The sequence below is a fragment of the Dipodomys spectabilis genome, unplaced genomic scaffold, assembly GCF_019054845.1.
Source record: "Dipodomys spectabilis isolate Male_0828 unplaced genomic scaffold, ASM1905484v1 ptg000032l, whole genome shotgun sequence".
Taxonomy (NCBI): Eukaryota; Metazoa; Chordata; class Mammalia; order Rodentia; family Heteromyidae; genus Dipodomys; species Dipodomys spectabilis.
In genome coordinates, this window is record NW_024870709.1 from 2960610 (window position 1) to 2980050 (window position 19441).

The 19441-nt window shown below is 37.4% G+C and overlaps 1 protein-coding gene across 1 annotated transcript in view; it reads left to right on the forward strand.

Moving 5' to 3' along the window:
• Adamts5 (ADAM metallopeptidase with thrombospondin type 1 motif 5) overlaps positions 1–19441 on the forward strand; it is a 45251-nt gene that overhangs the window by 13592 nt on the left and 12218 nt on the right. Inside the window, exons 3-6 of the mRNA XM_042676850.1 lie at positions 8310–8477; positions 15540–15823; positions 17101–17284; positions 18216–18391. Of these exons, the coding sequence (XP_042532784.1) occupies positions 8310–8477; positions 15540–15823; positions 17101–17284; positions 18216–18391 (812 nt within the window). The remainder of the gene's footprint in view (positions 1–8309; positions 8478–15539; positions 15824–17100; positions 17285–18215; positions 18392–19441) is intronic.

Below are 19441 nucleotides of genomic sequence, written 5' to 3' on the forward strand. Positions count from 1 at the left end.
ATGCTGCCCAACTGCCATTCCAGCTATCCTGAAAGGCAGACATTAGGAAGATCATGGTGTAAGGCCAGCCTGGGAGAGAGGTGAGGAATTAGCAGAAGTTATCTTCATCAGCAAGCTGGGCATGGTGACGTCACTATGTAATCACACCTATATGGAAGGCTTGATCAGGAAGAGCTGGGTCTTAGACCAACCCTGAGCAAAAAGAGGCAATCGTATTTGAGAGAAACCAAAGCAAAAAGGGCTTAGCTCAAGAGGAGAAGCACTTACCTAGCAAACACAAAGCCCTGAGTTCAAATCCCAGGACTGCAGAAAAAAAACAATTTAAACTTATATGAACATTCTATGAAATATATATATTTAAAAATGTAATATGAATTTACCTTAAAAGTACAATTTCCATAATTATGTAAGATACAAAATATAGGAGATAAATGAGCTTTAGATACAAAATCAAACCTAAATCATTGTTGTATGTTTACATCCTGTGTCCCCTTTAATTTCATGGCTGGATCATTACTATTTACTTTTTTTATGTTTCTGTAACTTATTCTTCAATAAAACACTGACAACTTAATTTCATCTTTGTATTACGAATGGCCTAATCTGAGCTATTTAAGATCTGGAGGCAGTGGAGTATGGCTTTAATTCTCTTTTCATTAAAAAAAAATATATATGGCTTTCATTCACTTTAGTTTCTAATTGCATTTTTCTTTAATTTTTTCTAGTCTTCAACATCATGAACATACATTATAGAGTGTGAGCCTTAAAGATTTTAGAAAAGGTAACCTCTCCGAGGACATTCTAGTCCACTGTGTGTCATTAGAGTCTTCTCCCTGTAGCCTCTTTCATCTTCTGTAATACATATCTGTTCCAAAGCTTTTATTTTTGGATTGAGGCATGAAACTCATAAAGCTGCCAACCAAGCCAACTTCCTCATCATCTGGATTCTAATCCTGCTCCATTTTTCTTATGCAATTTCCTTCCTTCCCTTTTTATTAGAGGCTTGCAAGTGGCTGGATTTGGAAGTTTTATATACAGTTTACGTATGGTGATAGAAATGGTCTTTTGAAACCTCATTTTTCCAGTATTTCGTGTCTGCCTGAAACTCATTCCAAAATGTGCAGTTTGCTTCGTGCAAACAGTGTCAATGTGTTATTGCATGCAAAAACACAAGCTGGGGGAAAATTTCCAGGCTGCTCTCATAACTCCTGAACTTTATTTTTTCTACAAGCAGTAACAGGATATATTTAATGAAGAATAACACTTTCCTTAACTGACTTACAGGTTTTCATGGTAGTCTAGTGGCTTCCCTTTTATTCTGCATGATGGTGGCTTAAAGTACCAAGTCTGAATTATCTTATGAACAAAGAAAGTGGATCTCAGTGTTAATTTTTCTTTTACTCCCTTCACTTAAAGAGAAATTCCTACACTGAGAATGAACACGAAAGAAGATCAAGCAAAGCTACCATGAGATGTTGTACCATTTCTATCCATTATGTTAATGCCTTCCATGATGGTCATGAAATGTTAGCTGAATTGTCAGAACATCTCAGAGAGCTACTTCAAACCATCCAAACCCAGCCCTCACCCACGTCTCTTGTATCTTGGGTGAGAAGGAACATGTTGACTGCCATTGTACCATCCGAATGTGAACTGCAGAAACATTTTCAAGTTGATATAAGTTTACATTTTGAGTTAGTACTTTTAACTTGTCAAATTTCATATATATATATATATATATATATATATGCTTGTAATAATAAAGATTTCACCTGCTGCACACATGGCTGTTAAAACCACTAATTTTATTGATATTGAGCCAGCTTCCAATTTGCTAGGAGGGTAGCAATACGATCTTATTTAATGAAACCCTTAATTTGCAAACATGCCAGTGGTTGGCTTTAGTGTAGTTAATTATAAAAGGTACTAAGGGACTATGCCTGTGGACGACTCCACTGAGTTTCCCTAACCCCTTCCAGGCAGTTTTACAAAAGTTAAGACTCAATCCTCAGCTGAAGCTTTGGAAGTGGTGGAGATACAACAGCATGGCTGCCTGTCTTTTGCTGTGGTTAGAGGGTGTTCTCTGGATGTGCTGATCTGCCTGGGAATGTGCTCCTACCAATGATTAGATTAAACAAGGGTATGTTTTGAAAAGCTAGGGAGGCCCTGACAACATGATAGACCAAAGCCAAGGGCATAGAATCAAGATCCCAATGGCCACGAGATGTGAGACAAAGAGGAAGTTAGGATTAAACTTGTTATTTGTTTAGCCCCAAACCTAGCGCTTTAATCCACATAAACTGAGCACGATTTTCTACCCAGTTTGGAGCAGTGCCATACAATGTCTTTCTTGGCCCTCAGATGAAAGGTGGGAATAGGTCTTTGCTATACGTGTAAACCGCATTGAGAGGTTTAGTGTTTATTGACTTAAAAAAAAAAAAAAAGAAAATCAGATCCAAATTTGTGTTTCTCTAGGGGAGGCATATTGATTTTCTGCCATGTGTGTGGAAACTAGCAAGTTAAAAGTGTCATAACACATAAAATTGCACTTACTATGCAATTTATTTTACCTTTATAATTAGGAAATTTCCCTTCCCTCCCAAATCGAGGTGTTTCATTATAGTAAAGTTTATGAAAAACACTGAAGACATGCATACACAGTAGTTAAAAGTAGAACCAATCAAAGAAATCAGAGGTATAGGCACTCATCCTTTGATCTATGCCAGTCAGGTATCCTGTGTGTTTTGCATCTTCAATGCAATTTAGTCCTTAAAGAATTCCATGTGAAACACAAGGAGGAAACTGATATCAAGGTCAACTTAAACTTATACAAGGTCAACAGCACCTATACTATGGGGTTAACAGTTGAAACCAACTCCTATAATAATATTTTAGATAGTATTCAGCTTGAAGTCTGTAACTCTGAACTTCATTTAAAAGAAAATTCCAGAGCTCCTTAAAGCATGAAATAAATTGTTTCCTTTGGCCCAAATTGCATCACTGGTACCACATTTCCATTTACACTTAATGCTATTAAGTACATATTTAAGATCATTATTGATTCTATGTAAGGATTCCTGTTGGAATGGATGCACATGATCTAATCATTGGAGCTCATGGGTCTCTTCTTCAAGCAACTCTAGATTCAGATCCCATGTGAGCTGTTGACTCACTTTGGAACTCCTGGCAAAACCTTCTTGCCCCTCTATAATCCCAGCTGGAAAATTAGGTAAAACAAAAACATGACCTCATTAAGAAACAGATGCTTCATCTGAGCAGTGCTTTCCCAAGTAAACACATTACAGGGCTTCTTGTGACATTTTTGGAGGATGCAGTGTTGTGTCCCCTCTCGATCATTGGTTAGTGAGGATCAGGAGATGAGAGCTTGAAATTCTGTTTAATTTGCAGGACAAAGTTTAGAGAAACAACCAATTTCCTCCCTGAGGTCAGTGTTATAAACCAGCTCGTCATAAAGGAATACCTGAGTTGAATAAACAGTCAATCCAGCCATTTGCTTTGAGGTAGTGTGGTCTTAATCCTAGCTACAGATTATGGATTTTCTAACATGTGATGCACTTGTCTATTTGAGACACCTAGATACTATTGCAACCTGTGTTGAGAATAACAAATTTAATTATATATGACCCATTTGCCCATATCAAAAATTACCATTCTGGAAAAATGATCAGGTGAACAATTGCTATACAATAGAACTCAGACTCTGGAGCTCATAGATTTTGCTTTGACATATTGTCACTAAATTCATGACCACATGATTCAAATAAACTCCTTCCTACTATTATTCTGTGTGATGAATCTTAGCAAGATGGTCGTTTTTATGATACAAACTAATACCAATTGGGTATATAGTGCAACATTTTCTACCAAAGCACTTAAAATTGATGCTTGGACTTTTACTAATGATTGCAAACAGTGAAATACTGTTCTGGGTTGTAGAATGTCTCACATTTTCCCAACACATCTCTTGGAAAATTCTTATGGATTAGACAGTTTCATTATTCTAAAATTTTACTCTGGCTTTTTATTGGATCTTATTTAATATGTAAACACAGAAGCTATTAGTAAGTAAGCCCAATAGTTGAAGGAGTTTGACCCTCAGTTGCCTCAGGATTTTGATGAGAAGTTTCCAATTACATCACAGGAGAACTAAGAATTTGCTAAGAAAGATAGAATTTTAAACAAAATCTCATCAGCAAAATGCTGTTCAATGTTTTGCCTGTCTACAGGTTGGGTTCAAATGGTTTTAAATGCAAATACTAATTCTTTTGTGAAGGAAGATTTCAGAAATTCTGGTTTAAACCTAGAATGGCCACCCGTAAACTGGTCTGAACTTTCTCTCACTAGTTTTCACATCCTGTTTTACCAACGAAGCTTCCTCAAAATTCTTCTTGTAACTTTCCAAATTGCTTTGAATCTTTCCCACACCCTCCCTTTCTTACTCTCTGACTCTTTAGAAACAAATACTTTTCACTGCCTCTAAGGGGAAGAATTTCCTCTCTGTGTGGGTTTCTCAGTCCTTCTTCTATCAGCTCCAATACCTCACCTTCGGCGATGCCACTCTGTATTGCTCTAAAAGCTCATCATATACTCCTGTAATGGAAACAAGAAAGTAAGGAAGAGTGTTATGAACACTTTCTTTAGCACTTTTTTTTTTTATCAGATTTTACATGGGCTTTGACCCTCTGGAGCATGAATATATCTTAATCCCACCTACTGATAATGCTCCTTGGGGTTCCCTTTTACAGAAATTCTTCATCTCTGATACACATCACTCATTTTTAAACATCCCTGTAGAAGATTTACAAACAGAGGATCCTTGAAAAGACAGGTATCTAAAGCTGAAGTCTGACCTTGGCAATCAGGAGGTCAATAGACATTATTATCCCAGTTTCACAACTATTTGATATACACAGTTGTCAGCTGTGGCTTTCAGTAAAGTTTTCTAGATTGCAGATTTCCATGATCACCATACTTGAAATACCTGCAAATTAGGTTCTCAATGATATTTGCACATTTTGCCTTGACATCAGATATCTTAATGTAACTGATTTGGGGACTCAAGAAAGTTGTTTTTTTTTTAAGTTAATCTTTTTCCTCCTTGCAATCTTTAGTATGTGAGGCACATCTTTCCTGAAGAGCATCCAACATTCCTCACACTGATCTTTCCTTTCAATCCTGTCCAGCTCCTCAGGGAAGTCACGTGAGTCTCTCACTGTGCCCTGGTTCCAGCCCTTCTGGAACGGGCTGTTGGTGAGAAATTAAATGTTCTTCCCTTTCCTCATGCCCTTGAGAGGAGAGCATGCTTTTGCCAGCCAGCTGACAGACTTTTCTCATGGAAGTCAGAAAGTTCATTTGCCCTCAGAAGACTCTGTCTCTTCCAGTTAACCTTCTTGGAATTTATTTCTGCCTGACTTGGATATCGGATAAAACCCATGACTCCTTTTAGTTTCAGTGGCGTGGAAATGAGATTGGTGCATGCTCAGAATGACAGTTTTTCTTGTGGAATTTGTTCTACGTATATTGAGGGACAACTCATTTCTATAGGTACATTGGTAAATTTGGGGAACACAAAAATTCCACTATGATGTGAAATAGCAGTCCTACTGATTCATCAGATTAAGCCAGAATATTTAAAAGTAAACAACCTGGATGATATAACTGAAAATTTTAAATGAGGTGCTTTGCTTTTCTGTCTAATATCCAGTTTATGCCCCAAAGCTCATTTAAAGTAAATTTCATGTTTCCCATATAATCTGTATTTTACTTTGTTTCTATTTTTTTATTATTATTATTATTCTCTCATTATCTTTAAGTAGTTGCACAAAGGTATTGCTCTTTAACAAAGCAGTTCATGAATACAATATATCTTTTTTTTTTAATGTAATTTCTATACTTATTATAAAGATGATGTTCAAAGAGGTTGCAGTTATCTAAGTCAGACAAACAGTACATTTCTTTTTGGACAATGTTACCCTTTCCCTATGTCTCTCCCAGTGTTTCCCACCCATCCCCATTCACAAGTTGTATAGGTCATTTTCAACATAGCATCTAGTGAGTACCACTCCTTCATTTGTGATCCTTAGACCTCAGACACCTGAGTAGCTGGGATTACAAGCATGAGCCACTGGCTCCAGGCTGATATTATACTTTGACTACTAAAAATGTCATTAAGAGAAATGGGAGGGACAAAGGGTGACTAACTGTAGCCTGTATTTTAGATCAAAAATTTTAAATCTGCTCCATTAATGAAGTGAAATTCCCTTGATGCAATAATAAAAAACGCATGTGGAAGTGCATGTGTTATTAATATTTATTTTGAGGAAAAGACTGTTACTTCCTTACATATGATTATCTTATAAAATGGGATACAAATTGGCACATTGTTTTAAACTATAAAATCTAGATTCAAATAAATATAATTCAGAGATTTCTTTTCACCTACTTAAACCAGAGTGAAATTTCTAACAAATCCCATTGTATTGGTTCTTAGATTAGAAAGCTTGGAGAATTGCATAGTGGACTTCTAACTTCTAGTACATGGTAGACTGAGCGACTTTTTGTAGTTTTAAGGAAGATTTTGTTTTCCTGTGAACTGTGAATTCCTTAAAAAGTATCAATATGCCACTCAAAATCTAAATGGATCCCTGTTAATTTTATGTATTGTTGGAGACATGCTTTATAAACTATGTTATACATCCAGGCTACTAAACAAACCAACTAGGAGTTGAAGTGGGAGGATTTCACAGAGCAAACTTGGTTACATAGCGAATATGACTGAAGGCAATAACCAAATAAATAGCATAAATATGTGGAGGCTTGGAACATCACCAAACCCAAGTCACTTAAATTTCAGCCACAACAGCAGTCAGCTGCTCGCTGAACAATTTTGTTATGAGGTGTTGGTGATTTAACAAGTTGGCCAACAGTAATTGGAATGGAGCATGAAAATATTTCATCTCTGTTGAATTTTACTGGTGTGTACTGGACTCCTGACAGAAGAACATCTAAAGAGAATGAAGTAATCAATTTGCTATACTATTTTCAACATTCCTTTCTGTGGTGTTTTATATGATTCATTCTAGAAAGAAATGGCTTAAAACACCACTAGGGTGCTTTGTTGTTGTTGCTGTTTTTCTTCTTTATTTTGGTGTTTCTGCAAAATGCTTAGATTCCTGGTCTGAATTTTTTTTTAAAAAAAAACAGTTTTAGATTTGTTGAAGAATGTCAATATATCCTTAGTGTGAAAATTGATGTTAGACAATAAAATCAGTTTGTGTGTGTATTGTGTAATTGTGTATATAGATGAATGGATATGGTGTATATGTATATACATATATATATATATATATATGAGATGATAGATAGATAGATAGGTAGATAGATAGATAGATAGATAGATAGATAGATAGATAGATAGATAGATAGATAGATAGATAGATAGATGTGGTAAGTATGACATTCAGTAATAATATCTGTCAAGACAGAAGAACTGTGGGATGGTTGGGTTTGCAGAGGACCTGAGGTAGCTTCTGTACATGTAGCCACTGGCTGAGTACTTTTGAACAATTATTCACCTGCTCAGTGAATTCAATATCTTAATACTTGATCATGTACTTTTAGACATTCTTAAATGTAGATGGGTGTATGTTTAAGGTAAGCTCTTCACATGTAAGGTTAACAAATACTCAGCATTTGCTAGAGAACTAAAAGATACAAATGTAAGCCAGAATACAGTCGCACATAACCAGAAAGATACTAATTCCACTTAATCAAGTCAAAGACACTCAAAAATCATCTAGTCAATGTTTACAGTTTGCCTGTCATTCGGTTGAATACGGATGTCTCCACAGTGGGTGGTAAGAGGTATACTTTGCTCTCTTGAGGCATATGGTTGATGAGAGAAGGCAGAAAATTAGACAATCAAAAGAGAATGTGGCAATGGCTATGACAATCCCTTAGTTGCCTCATAAGTTCCAGATACTAAATAGAGCTTTGTTTCTATGCGTCAGGGAGCATATGTGATGCAGATGAATTATGGGATTATCCACTTCTCAGTTGAAGTCTTCAGATTTTATCCAAATGTCCATGCCAAACAACTGCTCCACTAACGGTGGAGCTTTTATATCCTTGGGGTCCAGTCTGTCTTCTTGAAAGGCCAGTTAAAATGACCCCATCTAGGTTTGGTGAGGGAAAATCTAATGCAAGTGGCTACATCATTGTAGGGAGTAAATAGAAAAGCAAACTTGTTGTACTCTCTTATTTGAATTTCCTTTGTTCTTTCCCCTTAGGACATCTACTTGGCCTCTCCCATGACGATTCCAAATTCTGTGAAGAGAACTTTGGTTCCACCGAAGATAAGCGCTTAATGTCTTCCATCCTAACCAGCATTGATGCATCCAAACCCTGGTCCAAATGCACCTCAGCCACCATCACAGAATTTCTGGATGATGGCCATGGTATGTACCATTGAGAGGGGAACGTACTTGCATTCTTAGGAGCTTTGTTCTGTTACATCTTCATCCTGGTCTTCCTGCCCTTTAGGACAATGCTGTGCAGACAGTGCCAGAGACGCAGCAAGGAAATTGATTTTCTGTTGGTGTGTGATGCCGGCATTCTTGGTGGCATGATAGCTATGGTATTTTTGCTTTGGAATTGAAAAGTTCAAAGGAGGAACAGTGTGGGAGACCACACAGCATGTTTAGCAGCGGGTGCCCTGAAAGCCTGGCTTTTATTCCTTTTTTCACCACAGGCTTCCTGTCAGAACTTTTGGCAGACATCTTGGTTTGTCTGCTCTTAGTGTGATTCTCAGCATTACTTGTTAGTGCATATAATAGCAGGTGGTTAAGGTGTAGGTGATAACTCACTGGTTTCTTTTTTTTGGTATCATAAAGCCAGGAAAGGACGTGTTCTATGTTTTTATTGACTGGGAGAACTTGATTTCATCTTGCCAGCACTTCAGAACAAAAACTGAGGAGTAATTTGAATGAAGGGAATTTACTTTAAGAGAATCAAAAGGAAATCTTTGATAGTCTCTTTAAGAGACAGTCAAAGAGCGTAATACACTTTATTAAATCTGTTAAGACTAGGATTCGTGCTGTAAGCTATATAAAAATATAGAGGAAGTTGAAGTTTCTAGAAATAATAAATCCTGGCCACTAAGTAGTCTTCAAAACAAGCTGTCATAAATTTTCTAGTATCCTTTATTATTTCAAAATAATAGAAACACAGGAGGTCAAACACGGTAGGATTAGAAGAAAGCTTATAGCTCTGACTTCTCATTATTTAGGGAAGAACATATACTTTTGTTCCTCTTTTCACTGTTAAAATTGGACTCTTTCTAAATATGGAATTTAAATTGTATGAAAAAGAAATTATTAATGATCATAATTTTCCATATAATTGTTTTATGATCTGTGGCTCCAAGTAAAATAATAAGTCTGTGGTAAATTTACCCTAGTTGTACACAGTGTATGATTTAATATTTTGACAAATTTATGAGACCATATCTAAAATTTCATTCTACTCTCATGAAGTTACATGCACTTGTACTGACAGCTTGTTTTTTTCTTTTTTAATATCTTTTAGTTTTCCTATTTTCTATGCTAATTTTCAAAGCTAATAATAGCTTTAAGTAATAAACCTCCTATGGGATTGGGGAAAACTTCAAATGGGTAAATTGAGGCAAGAATAAAATGTAGCCCTACAATGTAAGATGTATAAGTGGTATGATCTCATTTTCTACAAGGTCAAAAGCCCCAAACCTATCCCATTAGTATTTAGGCCTAAAGGGACCTGAATATTTCGCACTGATACATTAATCCATACACACAAAGAAGATTTCTAGTCATTTACAAAAATTCAATGGAAACACTAATGTAAAGGCAGCAAAGCGATGGCAGTTTTTAAGCAGACATTCTTATAGAATCTCTACAACTCCCTAATGGCCCTTGATGAGTGCATTGTCTGAAAAGTCTTTCCTGTGTATCTTATTCTCCCTCTTGCTCTTTAAGTAGAAGTGAGACAGTAAGTTCAAGGTCAAAGCATTGGATTTAGTTTAAAATTGATCAGCCAGAAGTAGGTGGTCTCTCCAGCACCCTGTCATGGTCAGATTTACATCCACTAGTACTGAGTGTTTCCTGATTGAGACTTCAGCGGAAATGCAACGTAGATAGGCAATTTACGGCTGAAGAGCAAATGTGCACACTTCCATGTAACAGTATCTGGTGATTTGGGATTCAGAGAAATGTCAGCCGTGTCTCATGGGACTCCTCTGCCCCTCGGCCAAGATACTTGTAGAAATTCTGCAGTGTTTATATAAGTAAGCTGTAGGCAAGGTGGCTAGAAGTATGATCCTCTAAAATAAGGGCAAGCATTGGCAAAGAAATTGTGCAGTAAAAGCAGCTTATTGAATTTCCTTTCTCAAATGCTTGGTAACCTTGAGTCCCATAAAGATAGCTGTGTTTGCTACATCTTTTAGTCCACACTGCAAACTGAGGAAAAAGGCCAACCCCTTCATAGACACAGCTCACGAACACTCACAACAGTTTTAAATATTAGCATGTAGCTTATTTTAAAAGCCACCGGCTGAACATAGAACTTGGAGAAAGTACTATTGGAAAACCGGGTCTCTGAATCTTTAATTGCTGGCTGCTTAAGGTAACAATAAGAGTGAAACATCCAGTTTTTATGGTGGTATTAACAAAATTCAAAGACTATTACTTTGTGTTTTGATTTTTCACAACAAATATGCTGTTTGGAAGAATAAAAATGAGATACTTTGTGGCCATAGTGGCCTATGCTTTTTTTTAATTTTAAATATATATGTTTTATTGTAAAGATACTGTACAGAAGGGTTACAGTTACCTAAGCAAGGTAATGAGTCCATTTCCTATCCAGAATTGTTACCCTCCTTTGTTTTTCCCTTACCATCCCTTTCCTCTTCACCTCTCCAACTTCCCCACCCCTGCAAACTTGTAAAGTTCGTTTTCAACATAGTGTCTTGTACATCTCATTGTTACAATGGGTCAACCTGTATCCTTATTTCAGCATTATTATTTCCCTTCCCCTCCCCAAATTAAAAAAAAAAAAGATGTATATGCAAGATTCAGGGCACCAGAATCAAATACAGTGAAAACAGGGGTTGTACCATACAAAGAGACAAAAAAAACCCACATAGTACATTAAAAGTATATTAAAAAGAACAACAAGAAAGATAAAAATCTCTTATGTACCTATCTTGGGGTTCATTTTGCTTAGCATCAGGTTATATGGTCATATGTACATAGCTTTTGACCTCTTCTGGTTGTCCTAGACATACACTAGTATGAAAACCTTACTTCATCTTAAATCATGCAGAAGTCATCTATTTCCTGGCCATTGCCTCTGCTGAGCAGTGACTCTAAAGTCTCCAATATTTTCACAAACAAACTCCTAGGCTTGCTCTGGCTAACACCCTTTTCTCCTTTGTCAATGGCCTTTCTTTGTTATCATGAGGCAAAATGGTTCATCAAAGAGTAGGAAGATATTCCTGTTTCTCAGTGTTTGATTTTTCCAAACAAAGTCTTAAATGAGAGCTGTAGATTGGGGGAGATGAAGACAGAAAACAAAAATGGAACCTATCCAGTGCTGTTATAGGCCCTCGGGTATTTTTCTGAAGGAACATTAATAGATTTCTTCTAGGCCATGAATATTTGGATCAATGCTTAATTGTATGCCTTAATAGTAAAAGGGAGACTAAGGCTGAAATAACTACAATACTAGAAATGGGAAGGAACAAAGTAAAATTAAATTTAAAATTAAAAAAGACAACCTCTTTAATCCTACCATTTCTACTTCATGTCAAAGATAATACTAAAAGTCAAAGGTATAAAAACAGGGTTTTTATATTCTGTTGTGTTTCCTGGAGACAGGAAGGCATCCTCTTCATCCTCCACTGTAAACATCAGTGGTGAAGGAATGACCAACTCATCCCTTTATTGTCTCTCTCAAATCACTTGTGCTGAATTTCTTAAACTTGTTTGCCTTGTTGGACATATTTAACATACTGTGGAGGGCAAGAGTAGATAGGCAATCTGTACACATTTCTGTTGACTTGCTTGTAAGCTATCTATTTATATACACATGCAAGAGAAAGGAAGGAAAGGAGAAGGGAAGGAAAGGAAAGGGAAGACGATACAACAAGGCAACTTGTGGGACTGAATGGAAACAGTAAAATTTGGTAACAAAGCCAAGAGAGAATATCAGACTAAAGTTTACTTCATGTTTTTGTTTTCTTGGTTTGGAGGCCCAGACTGGCCTCCAGTTTGTGATCTTGCTTCTGACTCCTGTTGAGGTTACACTCATGTACCACCACCACACCCATCTGAACTAATTTTATTTTCAGTAAGGAAGGGTTAACTTTGTATGACCTCTTTAAGAAAAATCAGTTTCCCACATAATTTTAATAGCAAAGCAAATGTATTACTTATTTTTTTAAGTTATAGTGGATTAACCTTTGTAAAGGGATGCTTTTTATGTTTAATGTTTATGTTTTAATGTCTAATGTTTTCCTATAGGCAGATTCACATTGTGTTCTGCATTTCCTTTCACTCTTCATGCACTAGAGAAGGAAAGAGGATGTCAGTGACTCTCAGTGATCCATATTGAAGTAAGGACTTCTTTTGGGTCAAAATAAGTAAAATATACCTGTACCATAGGCAGGCACAAATGGCAAATTTCGGTCGATGGTCAGTAATTAAGGTCTATGATCAGTGCTTTTAGTATTAAAAAAAAAAATCTCTTCAAACAGCACTTTTGAAGAATTGGAAAGCATTCTTGCTGATTCAGAGATAGGTTGACAGTCTTCAACATCAGCAGTTTGTTAGCCCACCTGGTATATACAAAGCTGCTTTTTATAGACAAATGAAGATAAGGGTTCCTCCCCCTTCCTCATGGCATCTAAAATGCCTGATTTTCTTCCATCTTGTAAACAGAGCTTAGTGAGGGTTTTTACTATCATTCTTTCCTATTGAGTTGATGTGAATATTTTGCCTTATAACTCTGTGTTTTTCTCCCCAAGTTCTCTTTGGCGGGCTATTTCTTTTTAATGCTTTTTCTGGCCTGTCTTAAGAAGCTTTACCTATTCAAATGCTCTGGCTCTGATGTGAAATGAGAGCTTTGCTCCTTATTCATTTCCATATAATGCCTCCATCACAGATGGACACATTGGTGTAAGGAAAAACCTTGAATGTAGTTATGAAAACATTTCCAGTAAACTTAAAATGTGCTAAAAAACCTGTTTCTTGGTGGCAAGTGAGGATTTTCAGGTCAAATGGTTTTCTTCTATTAAAAAAAGAATGGCTGGAATATATGTAAGAGGTTGTTAAATGTATAGAAACACAACTCACTTGTTTTTCTTTTAAAAAATATTTTTCTGGTTTCCCTTTGAGAGTGTGTTAGCTAATTCTACCTTTATGCTATCATAGGGGCAAAAGAAAATACTACATAGATCTTGAAAATAAATTAAGGGGAGGTTAATGAACTTGGCCAGGCACATGTAGCCAGTTAGTGTTTTACCAGGACTAGACTTCAGGCCAGATGTTTCTAGCCTTAAATATGATATCTGCCCTAAAGGGATCTTTACAAACTTTGGCCTTTGGCAAGAAAAGAAGTCAGCTAGCCACATGTCTAAGAGAGGCAGCATGTAGCCATGAGGAGGCATGGCTCTGAGCACAAAACCACAAAACTATGTGACCGGGGTAAGTGCCCTATCTTTTATATTATCCAGTCTCCTTATTTTAAACTAAATAAAATCAAAGGGTCTACATCATAGGGTTCCTAGGCACATGAGGTAATCTAGGGATTGGAGATATGACTCATTTGGTAGAGTGCTAGCCAATGAGTGAAAGTGGATGCAAGCCCTGAGTTCCAGTCCTAGTCTCAGACCTAGAAAAAGAAAAGTAATAATCTAATAAACATAAAGAACTGAGAATTGTCATCATCATTATCTTTTTCTTCCTCCCCTCCCCACTTCTCCTTCTTCTTCTTTTTCTCCTCTTCCTTCTCTTCCTTCTTGCTATTATATTCTTATTGCTATTCTTCTTCATGCTAATATTCTTATTGATATTATAATCAGTGAAAACACCTAAATAATCAACAAAATAGAGACAACGATGGGCAATTATCATGCATGAGCATTTGAGTAGAAAAAAATAGGTGTCATCTCACTAGGTAGAGATTCTTTTTTTAACTGATTATCATCATCATCATCAAACCATACAAAACAGTTACAATCGATAGGTCAATTAATGAGTGCAATGCTTTTTGGACAATGTCACTCCTTCCTTTATTTTCCCCCACTTTCCCCTCCCCTGGGCTGGGATTCTTTGGCAATCATTTTGGAAGAAGAGAACCACAAGTAAGTTTCTGATTTTATGTTATCTCTGTCCCAGCTTCTGAGCACTTTGTGTGTCATTCATACTTGTTCTGATCCTGTTTCTTACCCCCACATACAATGAATCAAGACACCAACTTGGTTTTGGTGGACATGCTGTAAATTTCAACAAATATTTACTCTATATAAAAACATATTCAAAGGCAAGAATAAAAAGAGAAGCGTATAAAGATGGGCCAAATTATTATTCTCTCACAGTCCTTTCTCTTTTGTGAATATTGAACGATAGATTAAAATTTCTATCAGTCTGGGAGAAATACTTTGTTTACTCTATCTGCTTTACTTTAGTGGAAGACCTGTTGAAGTGGATCTGGGTCAAACCTAGAATGTCTCTAGAACCACCTAGATACTAAGCAAATGCTTAGTGTGCTGAGATGCGCCAGATACCACTTTGAGGATTATCTTGGATCTAGTGGAAAGGAAATGGGTGAGAGGCAGACACATTCAAAATGGAGAATGAGATGCAAATAGGATGCCTTAGATTAATCTTTCTCAAACTTGTTTGGAATAATCATTATCTAATTAACTTTCAGACTTGTAGGTCCATGATTTTGGTGTCTCAGCTCAATGGTTATTTTCCATTTTCATTTCTTTTCCAGTACAAGGAATTAAACTTGGGACCTCAGACTCTTGGCTGGCATTCTTATCTCTAGAGCCATGTCTCCATCCTGCTTTTTGCCAGTTGTTTTTTTTTTAATGAATTCTTGCAGCTTTTCTCATCTCACTGGCTTTGAACTGTGATCCCCTGGACCTGGGGATTTCTGAGCAGCTAGAATTAAAAGTAGAAGCCACCTGCACTGAGCCCAATGGTTACTTTCACAATTTTTTGTTGCATGTATTCATACTGCTACTAGCCTGTTTCCATCTCCAGGTACTCTCAAGAACATCTCCTAGGGAAGATGCTGAATTCCAACCAAGGGCCTAATGCTACCCTTCACAAGTCCCTGTCCCAAGACATTAAACTGCAGATTTATGTGTACATCAATGTCCATACCACATACACTGTTTCATTTTAAGATCTCCTACAGTAGTGATTTGAAATCTTAACCCAGAATAGCGATCGTTGTGGGTTGTTCTGTTCTTCTAGGTAACTGCCTGCTGGATCTACCACGGAAGCAGATCTTGGGCCCTGAAGAGCTCCCGGGACAGACCTACGATGCCACTCAGCAGTGCAACCTGACATTTGGGCCCGAGTACTCGGTGTGTCCTGGCATGGACGTTTGCGCCCGGTTGTGGTGCGCTGTGGTACGCCAGGGCCAGATGGTATGTCTAACCAAGAAGCTACCGGCCGTGGAAGGGACGCCCTGTGGCAAGGGGAGAATCTGCCTGCAGGGCAAGTGTGTAGACAAGACAAAGAAGAAATATTACTCAGTAAGTCGTTTTCTTTGTCTTTGGGCACCCAACTGGGGAAACAAGTTCCTGGGACATATATGGGAATTGCCATCCAAGGGCTTTATTTCCTAATTCAAGTAGTTTTCCCCTAGGAATCTTGTTACAATATCATAGTTTGTCTGCTGTAACCACTATTAGTAACCCAGCGCTGGAGAACAGGGAGATAATAGGGATTTCTTCACAAATTATAAGAATATAAGCCAGAGGCCATCCAATAGAGGCCCCCCTCTCCCCCCAAAAGAGCTCCAGATGGAAACACATTTTTAAATCCCCTCTTGTAAAAACTATTGGAACATATTCATTTTAACTCAGTAAGGAAATGGTAACAAAGCTGCCTGCATAATTCTTACACAGATTTGGTCCAGTGTGGTTGCTTTTTATTCCCATAGCAACTCATATAAGCGGTGGAGCTATAGAAGCTATGTGATGATAAACACACAGTCCAACATCTGGTTCGCACCTGCTGCCTTAATCTCCTAAGCTAAATCAAAATATATATTCATTCTCATTTGCAAGACTGGCAGTGTCCCCAGGGGACTGATGCCCTGTGTTATATCTTGGGTCCATCAGGTCATCCAGCATGGGACATCAGATCCAGTTCTGAATCCGTTCCAGGCAAAATGGCATGCAATATTGTGCTTTCTGGAGTCTCCTGCAAAATTTCAAGAGGAATAGACATCAGGTGTCATGAGAGCATTACTCCTTTCCCGTGTGGGTGGGGTGTGCAGCTTGGCTGAAGGTCCCTTTCAGTATCTGGGACATTTAATGAATTTAGTCAAGCCTAGCTCAAATGCACTTAGGTATGGAGTAGAATCTGCAACAGGGAGGATGCGATGTCAACAAAAGAACCAGAGAATTTTAAGACTAATGGAGAAAGAGATACAAGTACAATCCTGCAATATCTGGCATCACACAAAATCATCAGTGTTAGACACTTCTTTACATATCCAGGATCAGAGTACACAGAAAGTCAACACAGTTCAGTGACAATGAGCAGGGTTTTATAACATCCAGAGACAGACGTTGAAACGGTATAGAGGAAATGGAAGGCAATCATTGTTGTGGGCTCAGTATCAAGGAGCCACTTTAGATCTTTTACAGTAGAGAAGAGGTGAATTACCCGGGATTGGAAATGCTCTGGTGTTGAAAACATTAACGCTGTCATAAAGTTTCCACTGTGTCATTGTATGTAACTGATTCACAAAGGTACATTCCCCCTTCTCCGATTTTAAAATACCTTCTCTGTTCTGTTTCAGACATCAAGCCATGGTAACTGGGGGTCCTGGGGCCCCTGGGGCCAGTGTTCACGCTCTTGTGGAGGAGGAGTACAGTTTGCTTATCGCCACTGCAACAACCCTGCACCCAGAAACAGTGGCCGCTACTGCACAGGGAAGAGAGCCATCTACCGCTCCTGCAGCGTCGTGCCCTGCCCACCCAATGGTACGCTGCTCCTATCCTTTACAATGTCTAGGTCTGTTTTGTGTTTACTTTTTGGTTTTGTCAGTCTTGAGGCTTAAACTCAGTGCCTAGGCATTGTCTCTGAGCTCTTTTGCTCAACTCTAGTGCTCTGCCACTTTAAGCCACAGCTCTACTTCTGCTTTTCTGATGGTTAATTGGAGATAAGAACCTCACAGATTTTCTTATATGAGCTGGCTTTGAACCATGGTCCTCAGATCTCAGCCTCCTGAGTAGCAAGAATTATAGGTGTGAGCCACCAACATGCATCTACAATGTCTCCTTATATATAATGTTTTTATTCTAACAGAAATCATTAGAAGCTGGAGAGATCAAATTAAGTTTACATTGTCCACTTGCACTAATGTGTAAGTCGATAGCAACTATGCAGACAATCTTAAATCATCATTATTATTGAAACCAGTGTATTTGGAAAACTGAGACTAAAATAATTATTTTTTAATATTTTCTTTTTCTTATTATCTTTAAGGAGTTGACGTTAACAAAGCAGTTTATGAATACAGTGTATCTTGATTAATGTCATGCCTTAGGACATTCTTACCCAACCTTCCTCTACACATCCTTGCCCTCATTTCTCTTAAACTGTACTATATACATTAGATGTTTTGTCTTATTTCCTCCTCTTCTCCTCTTCATTAATCTACTCCTTTCCCTTTGACTCTACCCCGCCGTTCTGCAAGTACCCACTTTGTGGTGTTTTATTTTGCTGAGCTTTGATTTGGCCTTTCTATTGTCAACTCTATCTAGTTGAAATTGTTCTACCTTGGTGCCAAAGAAGCTCTGTATAACAAATAATGTTCACATCATTTCTTCCTATCAATTACATAAATGTGCAAGAATACAGCTGAGTGTCAGAGCAGATAAAGGATGAATGCCAATGTGCTTTGTTTCCTAGGTAAATCTTTTCGCCTTGAGCAGTGTGAAGCTAAAAATGGCTATCAGTCTGATGCAAAGGGAGTCAAAACGTTTGTGGAATGGGTTCCCAAATACGCAGGCGTGCTGCCAGCCGATGTGTGCAAGCTGACCTGCAGAGCCAGGGGCACTGGCTATTACGTGGTCTTCTCGCCCAAGGTGAGTCCACACCGACTGGAGGAGTGGTCGGCTTCCGAGGTGCAAATGATTTGGAAAAAAATGTAGCCAGCACATACCGAACATAAATGTCATTATTTAGGGGGTGGTTAGATTTTGGAGAGGTTTTGTTTCCATCTCTATAGTTTCTGTATTTTTCAAGCTTTATACAGTGAATAAAGACCATTTTTACACAGATCCAAGTAAATGTTTTAAAAGCTATCCTTTGCACACCGTAAGTTACTCTCAAAGAAGTTGAAGAGTTGAAAAGTGACCCTAACTTCAAAATAACTGTAGAACTATCTAGCATTTCTTAGGCACATGTCTAAAGGGAGCTTAGAAAGCCAACCCTTTCTACTTTTCTAACATTTTCCTTAAGGATTCCTTTGCTGAGTTATGAAAATAGCTCTCAAGATCACTCTGTCTGATTCACGGTGTTGAATAGTTCTGAAGTCTTTAATATAAATTAGTGTTCTTCTAGATGTACACATTATGTGTGTATAGCTGCTCCTTGTTTTTTTCACAGATAAGCATTTTCTAAAAATACTAAAGTTGATTTTTCTAGCCTTCAGTCTTAGGCAGTAGATTTTTTTCAAACACGATGTAATTTGTTAGTAGGTGCTATGTCTTAAAAGACTTCTGAAATTTATATGTGTATACACATAGACATATAATTGAAAAATAAACCAATACTCCATTTTCGTAACATTTAAGACACATCTTTTTGATATGAAATAACACATTTTAATTTTGAATATAAAAAGCAGAAACATCAGTTGGACACACCACTAGATAGAGAAGCGCTACATGTTGAAATATATTCAATTTATAAACACATAGGCAAACTCACATACACACACACTGAAAAGACAGACTCTCTCATGTTGCAATTCAAGCATGTATGTTAATATCTATGTATGCAGTCATGAACAAAAGCTGCAGTTTATGCACATACTATATTTTACTAGCTTTGTATTTTTAATATTTTATGATCTTTAAGTAGTTGTACAAAGCAGTTGTCATTCAACAAAACTGTCTATGAATACACTGCAT